This window comes from Pyrus communis, chromosome 10 (assembly GCF_963583255.1).
Source record: "Pyrus communis chromosome 10, drPyrComm1.1, whole genome shotgun sequence".
NCBI lineage: Eukaryota > Viridiplantae > Streptophyta > Magnoliopsida > Rosales > Rosaceae > Pyrus > Pyrus communis.
This window is the reverse complement of record NC_084812.1, coordinates 3430502-3455532: the sequence shown is the minus strand read 5'-3', so window position 1 is coordinate 3455532 and position 25031 is coordinate 3430502. Positions and strand designations below refer to the sequence as shown.

At 36.2% G+C, this 25031-nt stretch overlaps 3 protein-coding genes across 4 annotated transcripts; all 3 read right to left on the bottom strand.

Moving 5' to 3' along the window:
* Positions 1-126: 126 nt before the first annotated feature.
* On the bottom strand, positions 127-7917 carry LOC137746956 (probable RNA-dependent RNA polymerase 5). Its single transcript, XM_068486959.1, has 20 exons — positions 7407-7917; positions 6406-6525; positions 6151-6309; positions 5948-6038; positions 5712-5841; positions 5399-5473; positions 5091-5271; positions 4542-4740; positions 4353-4443; positions 4091-4228; positions 3913-3984; positions 3612-3718; positions 3340-3488; positions 2963-3188; positions 2224-2449; positions 1936-2084; positions 1326-1482; positions 915-1053; positions 639-808; positions 127-550 (listed from the first exon to the last, which is right to left on the bottom strand). Exons 1-20 carry the CDS (start codon positions 7915-7917, stop codon positions 317-319), a joined length of 3324 nt encoding a protein of 1107 aa, XP_068343060.1. The 3' UTR covers positions 127-316.
* Positions 7918-10485: 2568 nt separating this feature from the next.
* Positions 10486-16640, bottom strand: LOC137747241 (golgin candidate 1-like). Of its 2 annotated transcripts, none has more exons than XM_068487311.1 (21): positions 16337-16640; positions 15562-15639; positions 15249-15298; positions 14510-15157; positions 14336-14398; positions 14073-14150; positions 13766-13969; positions 13501-13557; positions 13345-13419; positions 13185-13256; positions 12725-12787; positions 12522-12620; positions 12256-12333; positions 12066-12134; positions 11914-11961; positions 11738-11833; positions 11530-11606; positions 11353-11398; positions 11178-11276; positions 11047-11091; positions 10486-10945 (listed from the first exon to the last, which is right to left on the bottom strand). In XM_068487311.1, exons 1-21 carry the CDS (start codon positions 16362-16364, stop codon positions 10874-10876), a joined length of 2145 nt encoding a protein of 714 aa, XP_068343412.1. In that variant the 5' UTR covers positions 16365-16640; the 3' UTR covers positions 10486-10873. The 2 variants fall into 2 exon arrangements, with proteins under 2 accessions (XP_068343412.1, XP_068343413.1); XM_068487312.1 differs by having other exon boundaries at positions 12256-12327.
* A 4073-nt stretch (positions 16641-20713) lies between these two features.
* LOC137747474 (uncharacterized) lies at positions 20714-21628 on the bottom strand. The gene has a single exon (XM_068487587.1). It carries the CDS (start codon positions 21562-21564, stop codon positions 20932-20934), a length of 633 nt encoding a protein of 210 aa, XP_068343688.1. The 5' UTR covers positions 21565-21628; the 3' UTR covers positions 20714-20931.
* Between the last annotated feature and the right edge of the window lie 3403 nt (positions 21629-25031).

Genomic DNA, 25031 nt, shown 5'->3' with positions numbered 1-25031 from the left:
ATAACTTGTAAAAGTAGTGCAAAAATCACTTTCTTAAAGTTTTGTTCCTTCGTTCCAACAGAATTTTATTGTCTTTTCACAATTTCGACTCTTATGTTATTAAATTAACTGATTGATAATCAAATATTTGGGAAATGATTTTTGCTTTTTCATATATAGTGATGAATAATGTTACATTGCATTAATACAGCATTTACTTGCACACGTCTTGCCTCCAAGCACTTCACAAGTTATACACAGACGATACAGAGCGGGGGTGCCTCGGTTCTCGGATGAATATTTCAGCCGAGGATCTTGAGCCCCCGTACCCCTTTCATTAGAGGATGTCCTTGAGAACAGAGAACGAGACTTCAAACGTGCGGTCCTCGTGTTTGGTCTTGTAATACTTACAGAGAGCTGAACCTGCAACTTTCCATGCAAACCCACATTTCCTTACATCGTTTGCTTTCCAAGCGTAGTCATACGCGAAACGATATATGGCGAGTGCCTCGTTGAATATTTCATCCAATGGCCTTGTGCTCTTCTCTAAGTCCTCACAACCATACAGAATCTGCAAAAATATTTGAGAAAAACCAGTGAGAGCAGAACAGGCACCGGAACACATAACAGGTCCTGAAATGTTTGTTCATTAATCTTACCTCCTTATACCGTCTTATGAGGTTATCGGCAGCCTTATTCTTGCCCTCTTTATCATCGTATTGCAAGACGGAGGTCATTTCACTCCTGTACTGCTCGTAGAGTTCGTACCACTTCTTCAGACACTGCTCGGGGAGGTCTTCAACATCGAAACAAGGAAGTTTTTCCACTACTGCACAAATGCATAGAGGCACAAGAGCAAAGTCAAAACTCTTGCTTTTCTATGGACAGCAACGTATGTAATACGACTAGCTAATATTAGAAAAGCATTTCATCACCTTCGTCAGAAGTGTCTTCCGGTTGATATTCCTCCAACGCGTCATAAATTGATCCCAAAATGGAAGTTGATTTGTACGAGTTGAGCTTACCCATGTAATGGGGGAATGACCGCGGTTTCAAATCATTGGGGATTTTGACCTGTTACTCAGAAGTGAAATCCAAGTTTTAAATCACCGGAGATCATACACAAACAGTAAATAACCAAACACTGGCTACTGAATTCCCATTCCAATGCATGAACTTAAAACAGCAAGAGGGTGAGAATGTTCTTGCACCATATGCAATCGACTCAAAGGGTAATCGAAGACGGACAAAAGTTCCATTTGTATAACATCCAGGAGAGAAAGTAAGATAAAGTCATATTAATATCATCCAATAACATGACTGAAGCACGAAACAACAGAACTAACCGTTCGACATTTTTTTGGAGCATCCAAAGCATCGTAGTATAAATCAACCAACCGCAGCATTTTTGCCTTCGTAAGGGTTTTCTCATGACCATCTCCCAGGGTCAAATATTCATCCATATAAGCCAACCAGTTGTCAGAAGCCGTACTCATCGCATAACTGAAAAAACAGAAATTATTTTGAGCACCAGAAACATAAGACATGCTGTGGATGAAATGTTTGATTTATAAACAAATTTAATACAAATAAGCATGAACCATAGCCAGAGACTGCCGTCTCAGTCTAAACAAATAGGGAGATCCACCACCTGATATCATATCGAGAAAAATGGAAACCAAATTAAAATGAGGTTCAACAATTACTTGACACTTTGTAACGGTCAAGAACGTACTAAACGTTAATAAGGAAAATTGGAATTTAAAGTTTCCTTTTGCCAGTAGAATTACTGAACTATGCTACCTTAAAGCATTCAAAACGATATCAAAAGGTTCTACTAAAGCTAAGAGCATTAACCATCGAGAAAATAGTAACTACAACACATTTGGAACCTAAATATAACCAGAATTTCAATGTAATTCAACCGTAATGGGTCTAAATACAGATTCACCATACCTCGGTTCAAACCTAGTTGTTAAGAATTGTTTAAAGAGCACATCCTCTATATGATCGGGCAAAAGCGCACTTGGTGGTAAGGTGGTGGCAGCTTTGGGCGTTGATGAAGTATCGATCCAAGGTTCACCTTGTTTGAAACATTCTAAAAGCTGAAATAATTCCAAGAATTAATGATGAACAAAATTATTTCCATTCCATGCATAAACTGGTTAAGTAGTTCTAGATGGTCTGTGCATGTTGAAGTTTCAAAATAATGACAAAGTGATCATGCTTTAGGTAAATGCCAACCCGTGGGTTTCTTGAGACCCAATATAGATCGCCATCAAAATCTCCACCACCCATTTCATCAGCTACTGAACGCGAACCTTTGCGAGAGAAGAATATAGCAAAGCCACTATTTCCGACAAATTCTTTCAACTCCTCCACGTAGGTGGCCTTCAAAACATGAACATCACCAAAATGTAAACCTGGATGCCGGTACACCAGGACCTCTCCTTGAATTGGCCCGCTGTCACTGCAAATGTCGTTGGGCCGAAAATTAAACCTTCAAACGATAAGTGAACCATATCTATTGACATTAAGATCCGCATGAATCGACAAAGCAACAATGCAGAGTAACACCTTTAGAACACATGAAACAAGAAAACAATCCAAATAACTAAAACCATATTATAACATATACTAAAAACAGTTCTACATGGAAAATTTAGTTCATAATCCGTAGAAACATAATATACATAATACATTAGTGCAACTATAACTCCTAAAGCAAGAAACTACGAAAACTTGTACAGCATAACTAGATAATACCATCTTATAACATAGATTAAAGATTTTACGTCTCAGTTGTTTGGATAAACATTTTACCAAACTACAAATATTGCCGTTGCAGATTAATTCATTCCTTCTATGATTTTATCGTACAACATGTAATCAAGCGATTGTATTTTATAGCTAATTTCATGAAATTATTTAATGAATTTTGTGTGACAGGAGAGGATTAAAAAATGCCAGAAATTGTACATACAGAAGAACGCAAACTTGATCCTTTTCCAGAATCCCTGTTGGATCAGTAGTCCCCATCAACATGTAACTCTGAGGACTAGAAATTTTCCCTTTTTTAAGACTGGTATTTTCCTCTTTCATCAGGAATGACAAACGATGTTGCAAATATGATTCTTCTAGAGGAATATCAGAAGAGATCATCTTAAATGTGTTGTAGTCATAATCCATCCCGCCGTAGCTCAAGGCAACTGCAAATACAGAAGATGAAGGAACGAAACCCATCAAGGAACTAGAAATAGTGAAGGGAAAAATAAATTTGATAGAATGTTATTTAATCCATGGACATGTATCAAAACAAGAATTTGTCAGCCATTTGAAAAGAAAGAAATATCAGCTTACCTTTGGCTGCTGCACGCCTATTGCAGAAAACACCATGAGTATTTTCTAGATCTTTCATCAGTAACTCCATGAAATAATCTTTCGGCACCCCTCCATGGCACAGAAGGGAAATTAAACTCCTCGAAAATTTTGTATTCCTAGGCTTTGTACTGGAAGATGAAAACGTCAACTTAAAAACTACGCCTTCAATAATTTGCTCTGCATCTGAAATTCTCAACTGTAGGGGGAGCAATACAAACTAGGCAAACATACATGCTAGATAATGGGTGTACCTTACTCCAACTATCTCCAACGAATTCACTGTTTGACCATCCAGCATCTTTCGATCTGTCTCAACTTTAATCATTGATGGTCGAATCTGGATCGTTTTTTGTGGTAGCTACAACGTTGGACATAGAAGATTGTAAATAGTATAGGACGTCAGAAATTTAGATAATGAAGAAAACAATGTTAATCAGAACTATTCTCTAAAGTTTTCATTATAATGCATGAACCTGTAATTGGGGTTGTATTGTTTCGATTTACTTCAGTAATGATGAGGGCATTTCCGTAAGTAAATGAAAGAAATCATACCTTTTTATTGACCAGAAAGGTTCCCTTCACAGCACGGCCCTTGTAGAAAAGTCGGCACTGCATGAGCAAAGGCTACAGGGGGAAAGCAGGTGGAAAACAAAAGCACAAAGGAAATGAGAATATATTGAGCGAACTTAATTCAAAATCTCCAATTTACCTAAAATATAGAATCACAAACCTCAAAGTATTCATTGCTGAACTCTTTTTTCAGCAATTCTTTCGGACAAAGTGACGCCAAATCCTCTGATATGAATCCAGTTCCATCTGAATGTATAAGAGGCTTGCCGTCTCTATAGATATGATTACCGTATGCATCCTGCAGTTTATTGAAAACAAAAAATAAAAAATAAACTGCATGGTAAGATTAAACAAAAGAAAAGGATATCTAAATATAATTAGGAATGGCAAGTTTACTGGAAAAGATAGTTTGAGGATCGTACCAGACAATACTCATCATCAATGTCGTCAACCCTCACAAGAGACCAATCTTTTACTTCTAAGCTCTCTGTCTTAGACAAAATAAGTGAAAACCTGAATCCCCGAGAAAGATGATAGCTTAAAACCTTAAGGAAAAATGCTTCCATACAACATCAAAAAAGAAACTTTGTGTGTTATAGACAGCGACATACCTAATCATGTAGTTGCTCACAGTGGACACAGTATGTGGATGCATGAAAATGCATCTTGCTTCATGAATCGTTTTATTAGATATTTTATAATCTTCTCCCCTGTCAATCGCGGCACTAGAGTCCACACGGATAAAGTAACACCTCACAGGTGATGAAGTCGAGCTTTTTGTCTTTTCTTTATTGCCACCATCTTTGAACACTGATTCATAACCATATTAAGAAAGACAGAAATAATGATCAATCGTACTAGAATTCTCAATAACTGAATGAAATGAACACAACAGGTTCAACTGTCAAATACACGTTAAAAGTTCACCACTGATAAATGGTCTAAATAACATAAAAATCAGTTTCAAAAATATAGAATCCCAAGTTTAAACCATGTCATCATTCTCGTCCTACTTCCAGTATGTGAAGTAACATGATAAACTATACTCTTGAGCCAATCAAGAAAAGCACGGGAAAGAATAAGATCAAAGTGGTTAAGGAAGTAGAACATCTTCAAAATTGTGAATTCAAATTTCACATAAGAAGGCATTAAAGACATACCAAAGAAACGATATCGGCGCAAACCAACAAGAATCCCTTCTCTAGCGACCTTGCTATAGTCAGCATAAAGGTCCCTCTGCTTCCAGGGATCTTTCGCATCGGCAAATTTCACCATTAAAACGCTGTCGTCTCCTAAAACTTTCTGTAGGAGAGTTCTTTTTGCGGTGTGTAGATAGGGGCCCTGAAAAATAACAATATATATCAGGTATTCGACGTCAGAAAGGAACTACAAACAGATTACCCATATGCAAGCATGCAGACACATGTTTGTGGGCGATCACATTTATACTGGGGGTAGGAGTAAAAACCTTAAAATTGTAGCTCCCATCCACAGCGACTTCACAATGGTAGCCGTATGCTTTTCCAGACTCCAAATCCAAAGTCTACATCCCACCGAAAACATGAAAGGGACATTAGGGCATTAGGCATATAGACTAAAAGTAATGGATAAAGATTGGCTGATGCCAGTACTAAAGAAGCCAGTGGCAGTGAACAGCGTTAAAAGTCCAATTTTCTTTACAGGAACTTGAATAAAAAGTAGGCTAAGAGTGAAAACCAACCAGCAAAGATTATGGTAATTCATTAATTTAAACATAAACCAGCTTTGAGAGTGATACTCACCCATTGTCGGTTTTCCTTGCGAGCATATTTCCTACCCAAAGTTTCCCAAACTGTGTTCTCAAACCGCTGCATTGGCATATCTTTCCAACTTCTAATAGTCTTTGGTTCTAGGACATCTTCTAACTTCGTTCTAAAAAAATAGATACATAAGTAAAGAAACCCAAAAGCAGGTAAGTAAACGGTTTAATCAAGAGGAAATTCAGAACCAAATAAGCCACAGTCCAACTTTCGCATACCCTCCGGCGTAGTTTAATATCAGAAACTGTCTCCTGAATTCAAGTTCGCCTAGAGCTTCTAATTGTGCCTGCCCATCGTGTCTTGGTTGGTCTACAACCAAGGACTGATTAGTGAGAGCTCCAAAAATAGATAGTTATCACAAACAAACAGTTCATCACGATGAATGAAAACCATGAAACAGAGAAAGTGCAAAATATCTGACCTTGAAAAAGTCGAACCGGAGCGAGAGAAGACTTAGAAGCAGGAGGAGAAGCAGAAGACGGGCCTTGAAAGAGAGAAGTACGGGCAGCTTTCGAAGGAGAATCCGAGGGATAGGAGGAATTGAATGGCCTCACTCTTCCCTCACGGTCTGCAGGTTGCTCTGTAACTCACATAATCGAGACAAAAAATGGGTTGAAAGAAAAACAATCAGAAATGACACAACCCATGAAAGAAAAACTCAACGTGAAAACCTCACCTTGACGAACAGGAGTGATAGGAGCAGATGACGGGCCTTGAAAAAGAGATGCGCGTACAGATTTTGAAGGAGATGGAAAGAAATAGGAATGCAATTGCATCTGTCCTCCACGAGTACTCCCTGCAACTCACATAACGAAAGTGTCAAGATTTCAATGGGACGGACTAACGGTCCACTGCTAAATTACTAATCACACCGATATTGTCCTAACCAACAAATGAGAGAATTATCACAAGGGGGCATCGGCATTATTAGCAGTGAAACCATTCTTTATACATTGTAATTCATTTTAGATCCAAGTTCAAAAACATATATGGTTTTTAGGAATGAGTCCAATTATCTAATTATATGTATTTATTTTTTTAATGCTCATTTTATATTTTCTAAAAATATTAAAAATTAATTAAAATCTTCTAATATTATGAATTTTCAACCTCAAAAAAATATAATTAATATCTTATAACAAAAAAAAATATATATATATTGACATAAATCTATCTGCAAATCATTCTACCCTAACTCAAGTAACAAATATATGAATATATATCATACCTATAAGTAAGATATGAAACTTAATTGGTAGAAAAAACATAATATAATTAACATGTAATATAGGTTGATTATAAAAATAAAAAATAAAATCCATAAATGGGGTTTAAAACGGGATAAAGAACAAGAAAGAACAAAAAAAATAAATAATTAAAGAGATAATTATGAAGAAATTTAATTTTTATAATAAATCTTATTATTTAAGAGATAATTATTGATAATAAAATAATAAAACTTAAAGAAATTTGACTTATTTTAATAAACTAGACTATTCTTACTGGGCTAAAAAAATTAGACCTATATCAAATTTTTTCTATCAAGCGGCAATTTTCCCACGTGGGATTCTCGCATTCTTCGACAGAAATAGCAGAAATCGGATTTAAAAATAATCAGCAAAGAAAACCCATCGCTGATCAACCAAAACAAAACAACCCATGAAGTAAAAATCTGACCTTGACGACCAGGAGTGATTTGAGAAGCAGGAGACGGGCTGTGAAGAAGCGGAGAAGCAGCAGGGCCAGACTTGGAAGGGGAAGGGGAAGGAGAAGGAGAATGAGGGGTACACTGGTACTTGTCATGGTGGAGCAAGAACCAAATGCATCCACTGAGGGTGCTGATGTCAAGGAGTTCGAGTGCCTTCTCCTCCCCCAGCAAACCCAGCTTCCTTTTCAACTCGGCGTCCGGCTGCGGCTGCTGTTTCTCCCCACATATACTGTTCAGTTTTTGCTGCACCCGCGGAGGCAGACGCACGTGCAGTTGCGGTTGTGGGCAATCGTCTCCGGGGGTGGCCGCGGCTGCTGGGCGTGGTGGGGAAAAGCCAATGGCGGCGGTGGCGGGGCGGTAAGAGTAGCTGAGAGACAAAAGGTCGGGATTTGAGAAGACGGGGTCATCGAAATCAACACCCTCAATCTCTGCGTAACTGCATTTGGAGTTGCTGGGACCGTAATTAGGCGGATGATTCATTGATTAACTTTGTAATCAACTGGGAAGGAAGGAAGCATGCAAGCAAGGAAGGAAGGAAGAAGTCTCAAAAGACTGGAGCTTTTTGAGTTCAGCGTTGAGCGTGTGTGAAATTATATAATGGCAGGGAGGGAAGTTTGCTGACAAAATCCAGTTGGTTTCGCAGATGGTGGTTTAAAAGGAGCTACTACTTTATATTGTTACTTCTTCATGCCATTTCTTCTTGTGCTTTGAATTCACACGACGTGCCCCTTACTGGGTTACACTGGCCCGCTCTTAGTTTTATTAATTAATCATTCTGGGCAAAATAGTTTTGAGAAATTTTATTTAAACTCATATAACCTATTTTACCAATTAACTTACCTTTTGCACTTATTTGATTTTTAACTAAACTATTAATATTTCTTTAAACCCAAATTTAATACCTAATACCCCATAAATCCAATTCAATATGTGAATTTCTTTTTACGCCCATTTGATTTTTAATTCAGAAGTTGCAGCAGCAAGCTGTGCTCTTCAAAACCGTGTGCCAATTTTTCTTAGTGTCCTCATTTTTCTTGAATTCCCATAGCTCGAATTTTTGCAAAGTCTGCAAATTGCAAGATAAAAATCAATGGCTCTCAAGGTCGTTCATGTCTCTGATGTTCCAAACCTCGATTAAGTCACAGAAAATGTTGCTGCATTGGTCATACATTGATGCCATGATTTTGGGGTGTAGTCAGACTACACCGACAGAGAAGAAAAAAATAATAATATAAAAACATAAGAAGCAATCCTTGCAATATCTGCAAGTCTTTTTGGTTTTTTAGGTGCAGATTTTGTATTAGGACTTTTAGGCAATACTATTTGCACCAATAGCTACATTGATGCCATGATTTTGGGGTGTAGCCAGACTACACCAACATAGAAGAAGAAGAAGAGAATATATATATATATATATATAAACAGAAGAAGCAAACAGAATCCAAGGTCCTTGCAATACCTGCAAGTCTTTTTGGTTTTTTGCGGTGCAGATGGACAGTGGAATATCGATTGCAACAATTTGTTGTTGTAGAAAGATAAACAAACTATGCAGGATTGATTGAAAAAAAAAAATACTCATCTTCTAAACTCTAAAAAATTGAAATCAAATGAACAAAAAATTCATAAACGTAGGATAAACAAAGAATGATCATAGGGTTTAATTATAGTGTTTGGGTTTATTGATAAATTTGAATTTTATTATTAATTTCATTTTGTACTTAATAGTAATTATGCAATAGGATAAAAGAGACAATTAACATTTAAAATTTTAAGTTGAGTATAAAAAGAGGTTACATGGGTTTAAATAAATTTTCCAATAGTTTTTTATATTGGCTTATTTTTAGTTGTGCATCAACTCGATTTTGATATCACTAGATGTAACTCACTCAAAGGTTCGCTTTACTTTCTTAAATATAAAATTTGTTCTACTTTATCATATTTTGGTTTCTTCAATCTACTATGAATTGTTTGAATGTTAATGCATGGTGGCGATGAATTTGATTATAAATCTTCACTATGTCTCCACATTCAACAGTCAGAAAATATTTATTTTAAATGAAGAAATTAAAGATTTGAATTTTTTTGGGATGATGTGCTTGAGTTGCAGAGATCTAAAAAAATTAAAAAAGAATTTGATTAACCTAGTGCACTCAAATGATGCCCAACTGATGACATTTGATTCAATTCGACGGATGTCAAATCAATCTAGAGAAACAGCGAGAGGAAGAGGCCAGGTTGATAGTTAGCAAGAGAGGATGAGAGTTCTCGCCGGCAAGATAGAGATGGTAATGGTAGGTAAACAACGTCAGAAAGTCAATCGAATTTTGACTTTCGAGTTTCAGGGAATAAAATGAAATCATAGAGTGAATTTGACCAAAAAAAAAAAATTTTAAGTTTTAAAAAGAAAAGTAATCATGTTTGAGTTATAAAAAATTAAATTAAATTAAAGTCGAATTCGAGTAATTAAAAATAAGCCTTTTATATTTGGCCGAAAAAGGAAGTGACTTCGATGCTTAAGTTTGAAGTTTTCGTAACGAAGAATCTGCTATATGTACTTTACCGACCTACTTTATCTACATGTGCAGCTTCAGATTTATCATCTGTCCTGCTTTTGTCAAATCGAGCTTTTGAGATTCTCTTCGTATGCAAATGGAACTATGACTAGGAAAGACTTTTCAAGTAATTGGAATAAAATATAATTGAAGAAGTTGAAAAAGAATGTGTAGAAGAAAAAAAAAAAAAAAAGTGTGAAAATCCTTTTTTTTCAAAAATTACGATCAATTTCTGTCTTTTAACAAATATTATTAATTTAGGCCACTTTTATTTATTTTTCTTTATTTTTGAATTCATTGAAACATTTAGGGCCACTTTTATTACATTATGTCTTATTTGACAACACAAAGAAGATTTAAGGTGATGTGTTACCGATGCGAGTTAAACCGGTTGATTACAGTAGCATGTACATTCTTTTGGACCCGAGTCAAAATTCCACGACTCTGATAAAATAGTTTAGAATAAAATATCGACTCAGTGATACTTTGAAACAAGTTTTGAACCTTTAACAATGATGAATATACATGTGTAATTCACATTCACAACTTCATTCAATCAGGTCACAAATATTTCTTGACAACACACAAAAAATTGAGGATACAATGAAAGAATCACAAGTCGCCAAGTATATATATGGAAGAAAATCTTCACATCTGCAGAGCAGAAGCAAAGTTTGTAAGATGAAGAAAAGCAGCGACTCATATGTTATTACGATGGAGCCTGTTAACTTCGACAGAACATATATGATCGACATTTCGCACGCGTGCATCCTCGATAAAGAATGGAGATAAAAGCAACCGTGTATACCTTCATACGAACGACGCATCCTATGATTGTCATTTTTGCGGAAGTAGCTTCTGGCATGGAGCAAGCAACTACCAAATCACGGTAAGTTGGTGTTACCAAGTCCCATGGACTCTGCGACTTCTCTAGCGGAAAAATTGTCTGCTTGAGCCTGCATAAAGAATCCACATTTAGAAGATATACATACGATATTGGATCATGACCGAATGTCGGCTTCTCATACAAATTGTAATGCTGAAGTAGTATCCATACCTGAAGGCTATGCAGCAAATACATCAAAAAGAGATGTACAAATACCTGCATATGATTTATTCCGGTTATTTTGTAATTCAATACACTCCAAATAGTATGTCTGCCTTTAAACACGTGTTTAACTGTTTTACCAGGTAGAATAGTAAGATAAGTCGAGCTGTTGGATATCGCCAGAGAAATCTTGTGGCCCTGACTGCTCCTGAATCTAACATTTTTGCTGCCTTCTGCAACTGCATGAGATGAGGTGAAACGTAAGAGTGAGGAACCGACAACAAGAATGGTGATAGATGTAAGAAAATTATTTACCTGTATGCTTGCCCCAGCCATATGACGATGATGCAACGGAAGAGTCCTGAAGATGTTATATTTTCGTTAAGTTCCATCCAAAGACAAACAATTATAACATATTACTTGGTACTTAACAAGATGCAAAAAGAATGAAGGGAAATCACGTAAAAATTCCTTTTAAAAGAGTCAACATACTCAAGTGCCTTCATTTCAGCGTCTTCTTCCCAGGATGTTGATGCCCGACGGGAAACTCTACTTCTTTCAGCCTCCACCTGCATATAAAATGGATTCATAATTTCATATAGAGAAGGGAACATATGAGACCAAAAAATTCAAAGTAAATGGACTCTTGAATCTATACAAAAACTATCATGTAAGCAGCATAAAACACCTAGAAACAGACCTGTGCTTCCTGGATACGCTTAATTTCCTTTTCCAAGTGAAACTCTGCTGCAGCTTTTTCACTAGCCATGGTTTCTAATTGTGTTTGCTTGTAGTACTGAAAAATAAATGGAACAAGACGTGTCAATAAAGACGCGACATCTGACCATGTTAATAAGTGTTCTTGAGTGACATTACCAGTAGATCAGTGAGTTCACGATAGCGTTTCTCTAGCTCCATGTGTTCCTGCAAAATGCAAAATATAACCTGTAAATAACATAGAGCTCGAGATAACCTAGTAAAAATCTTCGTATGATGAAGATATATGAAAAGAGAGGCAGCAGTATCACCTGGCGTGAGTAATGCTCTGCATCCCTCTTCATAGAAGCCATTTCAACTCTCATTTTTTGTACTTCGGCCTGAAATCAAGCATTTCAAGAAGTGTTATATAAACAAGTTGTTCGACAAGGCAAAAATTTCAGAGCACAAAGCTATAAACTGATAATAACAACACTGTTGGGCAACAAACAAAGGACTCACCTCCAACGAAGAAAGCTTGCCCTCTGCATCCCTCTGACCTTGGCGTGCACGTTCCACTTCTTCCTGCCATGCCTGCACCTTAGTATTCACAACTGTAAGTGAGTACAATAATACTGTGGGGAAGCTTTAAATATGCTCAACTAATTTGGGCTGGGCTGGGCGCCCATGTGACAATGAGATGATACTTACTACCAAGTAATAGAAATCACACTTGAAGTTTAGACTATAATAAAATGCAGAAATAAAATGGAAATCACAAAGAATACCTGAATTGTTTGATTTGCCTCTTCTGGCGACTTCTTTTGCCCACGCCGAACTTTAGCTTCCATATCTTGCAGCTCTTGATTTAAATTGGCACATTCAACCTGATGGCACATAATGTTAATTATCCAAGGATCTTAAGACGGTATTATGTTCCAGACATGAACAAAAACACTAGTACAAATATAATATAGAATGTTTATTCTACCTCAAGCAATGCCATCTTCTGCTCAAGCTCTGATGCCTTTGCAATCCTCTCATCTGCTATTCTCTGAATAGGGAAGCACTTGGAACGTTCAGTATATTATGCTCAAACTCACATATGTATAATTCATTGAAATCCCAGAAAAGCATGAAAATGCAATGTCTTCAGAGTTCAGAGACAGAACATGGAATCATAGATACAACTCCTGGAAAAAAGCTCATTGACAAAACAAAATTTGTAAAACTTTCAAAATATTGTAACAAGTTCATCAGAAAATAAAAACCTAATATGCAAGCATTATTATATGGTTCATGTATAAAGGAACTAAGAATCTCAGTAATCATAAGCTTCTAAAGAGAAGAAAGAGAACAAAAAATTCATAAATATAATGGTATATAATTTTTTATTTATCAAGTAATGGTGCATAGCAAAGAGTCACAAACTTGAGAAGCGCTCACTTTACCTGGATCCTTGCAAGAGCTGTGGATGCCTCAAGGGCTCTGTGTTCCAGTTCTACTTCCCTTTCCATGGCAGCCTGTTTTACCAGAAAGTGGTTATCGCAGTTCAAGGAAATAACGAGAAGTACAGAAATTACTGATAATACTAATGTTGTAGGTACATACCATTTTGGTTGCACTATGTGCGGCACGCTCTTCTTCTGCTCTACGTTCTACAGTAGATAACTCCTCTCGAAGAGCCTGAAGAATATTTTCCTAATATTTCAGGATCAAATGATAAGATCCAAATACATGCAAAGAAGAAAAATCATAAACTCTAACCTGCATCATCCTTGTCTCTGTCAGCTCCCTATTTCTCATCATTGACTCCATATTTGCCTGATTGGAAAATCATAATAATAATAATAATCAAGCTATTATTTAAGCCTCAAACTGGTCAAAAATCTAAGTTAAGAACATTCATAATTGCATGAATAGAATAATGAAAAAGTCGAACAAGGTACTTCACACAAACCAGGCATAGAGAGAGAGTGAAATAGAGAGGAATATCATGCATTAATAATTAAATGTGGTGCATGTAATGAACCTGCAGCGATGCCAGATTCCCTTCAGATAAGGCAGCCTGTTTCTTAAGTCCATCCATGGAACTGACAAGTGCCTCAATTTCCGAATTCTTTGCTGCCAAGGCCTCAACCATATTTGACTCTATTCTCGTCACTTCACTTTTAGATGTGGACAAATCTTTTTGTAGTTGCTTTATGCGAGCCTCATACGACTTACTCAGCTCTCTCTATCAAAGTAGCAGTAACATGAGATACCAATAGCATTAGATCATATGCCTCAACGGTTGAAACTTCACATAACCTGAAATATAAAATAGGAATGTATCTCACCTCTGACATGAGAAGCTCCTCTAGCTGTGCATTTTCAAATTTGTATTCTTGAAGTCGGGATGAAAGTCCAGCACAAACCTAATAATCAATAATAACCAAAAGATTAACAATGACCTAAAACAGAAAACTTCAAACCAATAAGAAATTTCTAAAGGGGGCAGAAAGCTTCTTAAAGCAAATGTGAAACAGGCTTATTCGACTTATGGTGACCCTTTACGAGAGATCGGCTGATAGAAAGAAAAACAGAAATCGGTAGAGCTTACCCTCGCTAACCTTGCTTCTTTAGACTGACCAGTGGAAACAGCAGTTTTAAGCAATCCTTGAGCCTGTACACCAACTAAAGAAACTATTCAATAATAGCCAGATGGCAGGTTAACTAGATTCAAAGCAAAAAGCATAGATGCACACGAGATATCACCTCGTAATAAATAATTTACCTCCTCAATTTGATCCTGCTCCTGTACTTTCACAGGAGAGCTACCAGATTTATGCTCAATTAGCTTATTTTTCTCAACAACTGGTTCCTCATTGCCATCAGCGACTTTCGGTTGGGTTTCTCTGTTACTGATGGCATCAGTATTTATAGACTCTGTTCTCCCTTGGCCAATTTCTGGATGAACATCTGAATTTCTAGATTTGCTATCTTGGCCAGCATCAACTGATTCAACCTGATGGTTTTCATCCACAACCTCAACTTCTTTGGCAGGTGACGGCAAAGGATGTTCTTCATGACCATCTGAGTCAATCTCATTGACAAGCTTACCATTAGAAGTTGATGTATTAGCCTCCCTATCAGTAAGAGTTGTTGAAGCTTCTGCTCGTTCAGCATTACTTTCACCAACTTCAATTGCCCGTGTCTCTGTTAAGGGAATGCTCATTATGGGATCTTTCTCATGATTCTGTTGCTGCTCATTGATGGTTTGACTTGTAGGATCTGCAAAGAAGGGTGCCCCGCCATTTTCATTTAGATGAGCATCGCTGTCTTTTTCAGGTGTCACGTCTGTTTGTGAGGTCAACGTACTAATCTGCTCACTTGCAGAATCACTCATTTTCTGAGATTCATTTGTGGACTGTCTCTTTTGAGCCTGAAAATATCCAATGTAGACCACAAACTTTATATATATACCCATGCGTGAAATATAGCACACTGTACGTTCACGAGTAATCTGGCAATACCTTGGTCTTCGACTTCTTCCTCTTGGCTTGAGATCCTTGCCCATTAGAAGCTTCAGAAAAGTAAAACATAAATAAAAATTTGCAACAATTAGGTGGTCTTCAAGTTATCTAAAAGACAGTAACTTGATGAAGTAAGGGCTGATGGATGAATATTCTAGGACCCATTAATAAGGCTCTGAACTGCATCCTAACAGTATATGTAAAAACAACGAAGAGGAGGCACCAGCTCATTAGTCGGTAAAGTCTTTTGGCAGCGTCCAGACATCAAACCAAAACAAAAATAAAAAGATGCAGGACAATTCAAAGATAATACCTGGTGACTGGGAAGGCGGCTGATCATCCAACTCACTGACAACTAGCTTTGCCCGTCGATCAACCACTTCAAACAAATCTGAGGCCAAAGAAAAAAGTTACAAACTTTACACATCATGGGCACAAGAAATGTCGCAGTAATACAAGGAACTCTGACGTGGAGCTTCTACAGGGATGATCTATATAGTAAACAATCGTAGATGGTATAAGATGGGTGGTGCAGGTGCTAGAATAGGGATCATGACTATTAACTGCTTAATCAGTCGTATCCTATGGACTAGACCGAACTGACAATACCGGTTTGATACCCAAGAAGAACACGTTCCCCTGCTGATAATTCATCACTAGATCTGCAGCTATACATTGATCGCACATGTTAATATGAATAACTAGCCAAATTTCTCTGGCTCACTTTCATATCATATTCGCAGAATTCATGAAATGCGGATTCCCCACTATATACAATATATTCAATATTACTATTTAATCGCCGTTTTTCGGTTTATGATGACTCCAAATTGAAATTTCTATTTCGAAATGAAGTTCTAAACACTATTCAATAAGAATGCCCAATGCCAATGACATCAGAATCACCAAACATGCAAATCCAAACTTAACCGGGTTATCGCAACCATATTATCCATAAAACACGTCACATAATTACAATTAGTGATTAAGCATAAGATCAAACCCAAAACACATTCAAAATCCAAATGCAAACCAAATTAATTAACAAAAACAAAAAATTAATAGGAACAAACATAGAGGATCCGAACCTTCGGCAGCCTTGAGCCACGAAGACATTGTTACGAAACCGAATTCGGATCTACCAACAACCGCGGCTTAGAGACTGACCAATGGAGCAGCTTCCATGGAAGAAATGGGAGAGATTGCCAAACGGAAAAGCTCGAATTCGAGAGATTGCCAAACCGAAATGCTTGAATTCGAAAGCGTAAAAGCTTCCTGCGATCTGCGTGAAATGCGTCCTCCTCTCAACTCGCTCGGGGAGGCGTCAAGGCAGTCGTGACTCGGGTGAGTTGTGGCTCAGTCGTGACTCGTTAGTTGGGACGAAGGTTTTGCGTTAACAGAGGCGAGTTTGTTCAGGTGAGATCACGACCACCGTATCCGTATTTGGACGTTTCTTTGCCACGTGGATAATGCGTAAGGACAACTTCGTGACGTTGACTAGTGTGGTGGATTCATCATTGGGCTTTTGGACCAAATAAAGCAACACTCGGCTTAAACTATTGGCCCATCAAATGTTGTTAGATGTTCAAAACTTAGGCCTAAAACTATATGGGCCTTATAATATTTTGATAGTTTTTTTTTTTTTCTGGGTCAAATTTTGAGTACTTGCCAATAAGAGTTAGTTGAGTTGGTAAAGATCGTTTTCTTTATTAAACCAAGGCCTAGGTTTGAGTGCAGCTGCCAGCAATCCCTTTTAGTGGACGAACTGTAAAAACCAAAACATGAGCTAAAACCCCATCTATAAGTTCTCAAAAAGACTTGTGGTATGTCTTGGTCCTGATGAAGTAGCCTCCCCTCAACCTAAATTTAATATTTTGTAACCGAAAAAAAGTATGGGCACTTGATTTTGTTCGAAAATGGTAAGTATATTGAGACGAACAATTGTTTGTCTCCACAAGTGCTTTTAGCAATATTTGGAAGAAACACTTAAAAAAGCTTGTAGATTGTAAAAGCGTTTTTAGCGCTCTCTTCAAAAGCATTTTCAAATGCTTTAGAAAACACTTTTTTTCATAATAATAATAATTTGGAATCTACTTCAAGAAAAAGCACTTATGAGTACAGTGATATTCCTGCTGCTTAAAATAAAAGCGCTTCTGAGAATTCTGCTGATTGATCAAGATCAATAGTAGTGCACGTGCATTAATTATATAAAGGTTGAATCAAATATGAAGATTTGAAGAGAAAGTGCTTAAGAATTTAATTGTGTCCAAATCAAACAAGTCCATATCAAATAAATCATGCATGCATGCATGCATGGCACGCGTCTACTAGGGCGGCTGTGCCATTGGCTCCTCAAAATTTCAGCAATTAAACAAAAAAAATAATAAAAAATAGATATGTATTAATATTGATATTGATATTGATATTGATATGGATATTAATACACACACACGATGATTATTCGTATATATTAGTAAGCATAGGATGAAAGTATCGATATATATATACACACACACACACACATATATATATATACATATATATATACACACGACGATGATTCGTATATATTAGTAAGCACAGGATGAAAGCATCGATCAATCAAGACAGAGAGAGATAGGAGGCTCTTTACTGCTTGAGAGAGAATTCGTCAATCATGCAACTATACATCGCAATCTCCCACCTACTCTTTGTAATTACAGTCGTTTTCTTCCCTTCTTTTATTTTACCATTTGTTTCTTCCTTTTTTTAACTCCTCAAGATCTATAAAGCTAATTCTGACAATCATTCACCTCCTTTTTTTAACCAATACAAGATATCTGACAACTTCTTCAGCAAATTCTGAAGTATACCCTTAATCATATTTATCAAGAAGCTAATACGACAGCATATGGATTTGCTTCTTGAATTAGGTTATAATTACTATCATTCTTGTATCTGGTTTAATAATTAACTTTCCAAATGTAACATTGCATAGGTTAAAGTTTGATTTGTATGGTTTAATTAAGATTCGTTGAGGATTCTCTTTGTAATGTTATTTCGATTTTTCAAAAATAATAATAATAATAAAATATGTATAGACGAGTTTATTGAACAGTAAATAAATAGCGGTTAAGTTATTCAGTGGGTTAATCAGTCCATCATAGTAGCATGCTGGGTAATAAATATTAATTTATTTCCTCTTCGTATGTTGCATGTGTTGTTACCTAATTATCTTCAGCGGACTCAAGTTATTTTTGGGTTTCTTTTCAAGAAACTACTCTGTTCTCCATGTATTACAAAGATAACTTTCTCAGATTTTTCTTTGGTAAGATTTGCACGCCCACATATCATTTTTACGTTGGAGAAGTGATGAAAATATGGAAATAAAGAAAACATGAGATGGACCCTTCAGCTGCTATCATACAAATTAAATATAGCTGAAATGAAAAAAGAAGAATATACAAATGGGAAGGAAAAGAAAAGTTAGGATCGGAGTTGATCCCTGAAGCCGATAAGCACAAAATGATACCAGTTGATTTTACTGTGAAATTCTAATTTTTTTTCATGGTACAAGGACAAGGTTATTTTAGGTGTGAAGTCCAAAGCCCAATAATTTAAACCGTTTGTCTTTTAGGTTTCTTCTCAAATATCATGTGTGCGAAAAATCATGCAAATTTGAAATCATATGATAATTGAATTAAAGGTTTAGGGTTTCTTTGTAGAACCGTATTCGCCTATTTCCTTCACAACAAATAAATATCTTAACCATTTTGAATTTGTTTATTTTTTTTGTAAAGATGATTTATAAATGATTTTTTAAAAGATAGACGGATTAGATCATTAAAATACATTACAAAATAAACCTCATAAAAGTATTTCTAAAAAATTGTGTAAAAAAATGGGCGTCATGAAGCCAACTCCCCCCCCCCCCCCCCCCGGGGCCGCCAAACACACACACACACACATATATAACACAATAATCGATGTTCACAACGTTCCCTCCCATCAAATTTGTAATAATGTTCTTTTCTCTCTCAAAATTATTGCATTTTTTCCGTTAAAGGAAGGAAGATGTCTACTGATTGCCCCATTTGTCTTAATTATACGAATAACCTGCCCCAACTTGTGGACTGAAAATCTATCACAAGAGCTCATAGTGTTAGTCGAGGCTAATTGACGATAAAGACGCTGCTGTCAACTTCAACATTTCTTATTGAAATCACAGCCATAATTTGATTAATCACTAACCTAAAAACGAAAAGAACAAGAAACTGAAATATATAATTTAGTGCAAATGACCAAATATCTGGACAAACTCATCGAAATGGTAGTATAGCTAGATCTGAAAATTTGTGGCTATCTTTATTTTTCAGTTCATGGACCATCGATCGGCAAAATTGAATTGTAGCTCCCCTAACAACGTAATCAAATTTCGAACCAGACAACCGCTAGTATCACCATCACAAAGAGTGGACTACACAGACAAAAACCCTAAACCCTAATAAATCCAAAGCTCCTACTCACCAACCTGGAAAGGCAATACATTAAACTCCCACACAGATGAGAGACCAAGACAAACATAACGCTCTCTCTTTAAGTCTTCTTTACCATGCAAGTTGCAACTACAGTCGCAGTAGGTACAACCCCATAGCTTTATAAAAAGAAGAGAGAGATTCACACACATATATGTTTATATATGCACCCTTTCGCTTTTTCTCTTTTCTTACCAGCAAACATGTTTTTTTTTTTTCTTTTCGAAAAGATAAATATCGGTACAAATTCGAAACAGTGCAAATGTTGTGATAGGTGAAACTTCGAGGAAAAGATTGATGGAATCAAATTATATAATTTCAAAAGTCGATGAAGTATATAGCTCTGTTTCACAATCCTTGCATATAAGGCTCACTCAAATATTACACACAATTTCAACGTAAACAAAATAAACTCAACGTAAAAAGGCCAAAATAATGGACCAGGATCCTCTCCTAATCTAAGGATGAGGATCCTCATGACAAAGGGATGTGAGCTGTTGGATGAAAATCTAACGGCTACAAACATGGAGGTTCCTTTAAAGTTATAATAATTATAATCGTTGAATTTTCATCCAACAACCCACATCTTTTGATCATGAAGATCCTCATCCTTAGATTAGGAGAGGATCCTGATCCCAAAATAATAGGAAAACTACAACTCAAGACATTCATGAAGACCCACGAGTGAAGACAACAAAAAAGTTTTAAAAGACACGGTGGGAAGGAAAATACAAGAATCAAAATTATTGCTCTCCAAAGGGAGAGCCTTGGTTTCATCTAGATCTAAGAGTTTAAAAGCAACTAGTAGATATCCACGTTAAACTAACACCCAATTTCCAATCCACGTTAAACTAACACCCAATTTCCAAATCATTATACTTTTTTAATAAAAGGATTAAAAGTAAATACTTAGCGTGCGTGAAAAATATATAATAGTATGTGTCAGTAATATACAAAACTTTTTTCTCATATTATGCATTCAAATCCGATTATACGTACATAGATTGAGTGATGTTACATATATAACCGGCACATACAAAATCCTTTGTGTGTGTGGAAATATACATTTATGTGCAAATCACAAAATAGCTCAGAAACAAATTAACCGTGGAGTACTCAAGGAAATTAATTAACCGAGTGAAATTAAATTTTGTGTCCATTCTCTCATCTCATCGACCACGCATGGCATGGTATGATGGAGATTCAAGGGCAGCCGATCGTTTCTGCAACTTGAGATCCTTGTAAAACCTCTTGATAAACTCCTCAGCTTCCTTGTCCACCTGGCTATCACCTTCGTCCTTTAACGGAAACGGCGAGTCCGTTATCCTCAGCTGCCTCACCATAGGGCTCTTCCCAAACCCTGGTAATGTCACAAGCGGCGAGGCCTCCACTGCAATCTCATTGTTCAACATCTCAAGCACCTTCTGAACCGCACTCATAGTGCTAACGTCGTCGTATTGGTATGCACTGGTTGCTTTGGGAAAATAGTGGTGGTGGTGTTTGTTGCGCTTGTTGAAATGAAAAAGGTTGTGAACGGCGGGGCTGTTGCTGCAGCTGAACTCGTACTCTCGGGGAGTGATGAAGGATAGGGCCTCGTTTGAGCGGCAGCTGAAGGCGGAGGTGTGGTGGAGCATGAGGTTGTTGGCTATTGCCTTGCCTGCTAGCTTGCCACGTTTGAGCATCAAATGGAGGTCGACAATAAGCTTGCTCTTCGATAAGCTTTTGCGCAACATGAAGAACGCTATGCGTACTAAGTTCCACAATTTCTTTGCCACAACCGGCGGGCTTGGTTCTACTTCCATTTGTATAATTGGATGAGAGAGAGAGAGAGAGAGAGAGAGAGAGAGAGAGATTAAGAAGGTTGTTTTTTTTTTTTTTTTTGTTAGTTCGATCTTGTGAGGGGAAGGGGAAGGAGGTATATAAAGGGATTAGGAAATGTTTACCAAAAAAAACAAAAAGGGGTTAGGAATTATTATTTAATAAATAAATAGATTAAGTTGATAATTATGAAGTGGTAGAGATTTATATCATTCTCTTCTATGGCGAGTGAGTGTAACAATCTTAAGAGAAAGATCAAGAAATGCAAAATAAGTAGGAGAGTTTGTTTCACGCGGTGTGATGAGTGAGTGAATTTGCATTTCCAAATTTGTTGTTTGATTGATTTAATATTTTGGTTAGTGCTTATATATATATATATATGTATGTATATGTGTGTGTGTATATATATATAAAAGTTCCTATGATGGGCTTCTTAAAATTACTAGAAGGTCCCTATGACAGGAACCAAATTACTTAAGTATGCTCCCATATGCAATGATTAAATATCTTGGGAAGGTCCCAAGTGTCAAATACACACAGCCTTTGCCCTACATGTTAAGGTATTTGACTTTTTCCATTTGTTTCCTTATGAAATTCAATTAATCCTTCAACTACTCTTTTTGGTGCTTTGAAATGTTTAAGGCTCAAGCATTAAGTTCATGGATTAGAATTGTAGTGTATACGTTAGGAAATAGTAACAATATTATTGATTAAATGACATTCAAATACAAAGTCTTCAGTGAATATATTCTATATAACATTACCATGATTCTCAAACTAGACTAAACAATGACCGATAGAAAAATCAAACTTCGTTAGACGGTGTGCAAGATCTATCATATCTTTGAAATATCATATTATGTACACACTGATGGAAGTTAGAACATAAAAGTATATGAAAAAAGAGATTGATATTTAAAAGAAATGATAGCTAGTTTGTTTGGGTGTGTTTTTATTGCATGCACAAAATATGTTTAGACACATAATTTTTCTAAGTGCTCAACATTAAAGCTTGGAGGGACACAGAAAAAAAATATCAGTTCCTTCACTTATATTATGATATAAGGAGTATCGCTTAAATACCTGATACTTGAAAAAATATATCTTTAAACAAAAGCAACTCTGATATTATCAAAAGCATATGCTTAATATGAACCATTTAATGATAAGCTTAATATGATGAGTAACATGATTATGACAATAATACAGTGTAGCGGTGTATATTTTTCTAAAAAGCTTCTCAACTCGGTCAAGCTTAGTCTCCTACAATCCAAAGTCCTAAAAACACCATTGTTATTAAATAATAAAAGTAATTCTAGAGATAGTTAAGAGTACTACCTGATTAGTTGTTAATTGTTATATATATCATATACATGTCACATCTATACTCAATTATGATTAGTTGTAATTAATTGTTAATGTCAATTCTTATTTATGCAATTAATTAACTACGGTCGGATCTCTCTAACGATGCTCAAAACTGAGTGTTTTTTCTTTGCTCTTTCAAGCTGCAGACATTTAGCCGATGGCGTGGAAAATAATCTTCGTTGCTACAGCGCCCATGAGAGGGATTGGATGGAACCCAGCCAGCCTGACAAAGTTTGACAGGATTGAATTATAGGCACCTACTCTGAACACGTGGCCCTCTGATTTGAGGCCGCAAATGAATCTTTCACCGTACACCCATATACGAAAACCCACCTTTTTGCGTACCCTAAAATTGGGCGTTCAGATGAAGAAATTAAAGCAAGACACCCAGGGCCCTGGGGACCTCTAAACCCTAATCACATTTTAATTTTATTGTTCTATGTTTATTTTTCCTTCTCCTCCAAGGAGATTGGTTTGGTCAATAAATTAGCTAACCTATTAAAATATACATGCTAATAAGTAATAACACACATTGTTCAACTTGATCAAGAAAAGCATAAATGGTAGCCGGCCACCATATTGCTAGGAAATGCTTTTCCTTTTTTCAACTCCAAACGTTATGCTTTTCCTTTCACGATCGACCACCACCTAACCAAATGCTAGGAAATGCACTTTGCAAAACTACTTCGCTTTGCGTGCTAATGTACCATGTTTTGAGGTTTGCTTCCAAGATGGACGACTTTGAGTTATTGATCTGTGGGAGATACGTTACAAGATTCACATAAACAAGGAGTCAAGGTATTAGGGATTCTAAGTTGTTTATGTAGTAAAACCTACACACATTGCAATTGACAATTATTCATATCTATGTGGACGATTTAGAACTACATCGATTTGTATGAGAATTATTTTATACTCATTAATGATTGATCATAATAAGTTTTGCTTCCAAGTTGGACAACTTTGAGTTGTTGGTTTGTGCGAGACTTGTTGCGAGATTTGCATAAATAAATGTTCAACTCTAACCATTTATGAGTTGTAAGGACTATTAAACTATATGTGTAAGAGAATTATTGTGTGATTGACTCATCCTCATTAACGATATTAACTCATACTCATTAACAATATGAATCAATTGCATGTATAACACATGAGGATATGTTGAATCTTTAAGATTAACCCTTATCATTTTAATGCAGATTAAACATGTGTGCAAGTTAATTATGTTTAGTGACTAAGTCATATACCTATCTAATTAGGATGCAATTTGGGCACGTGTACTTTTCCAAGTTCTTTGAAGTGAAAGCTATAAACAGCCTTTACAATTGGTTGAAAGCTATAAACATCCTTTACAATTGGTTCTCATCATACAATTTCTCTCTTTCAGAAATTTGTATTTGTGAAAATGATTGGTCCGAGCCGAATTCTACATATGCATGCAAATGGAAGGCACGTGACTCATTAATATGGATTCAAATTGATATATCGATGCATCAGTTTGTAGCACAATTGAATATTCATGTATTAATTTATGCTCTCGAGTTTGAATTTTTTTCTTCTTCATTATCGCTTGCATAAAAAATAAAAAAATATGAATAGTTACCTTTAAGGAGTCGAGATTCTCTTTGGATCTCTGTGTCTAAAGTCGAAGTACTTAAAAATCTAGACAGTTGAAGAGAGAAAAAGAGAAACTGAATTCTAGATTTGTGTGAAATGGATCACTGAAATAAAGACCAAAATTTTTAAATAAATGGTCCAAATTTTTAGATTTGTTGACTACAAACGCGTAGATCTAGAGAGGATGTAAATTCAACTTCTAGAACTATAATCCATAATCAATTGTGATTTGTGGTGGTGATTGATCCACATTCTTACTCCCACTCAGCTTAACAAAATAGAAAAAGTAGGAAGAAAAGGCTGCATATGACTCTGGAAAAGGATTTAAATGAAAAATTAATCTTCTTTTTAGGGTATTCAGTGAAATTTCTTTTCTGATTGGGCCACGACCCACGAACATAAATGCTATTCAAAACCCTTTTTTTTCTTTAAATCACACCAATGAGCCGTAGCCACGAAGGAATCC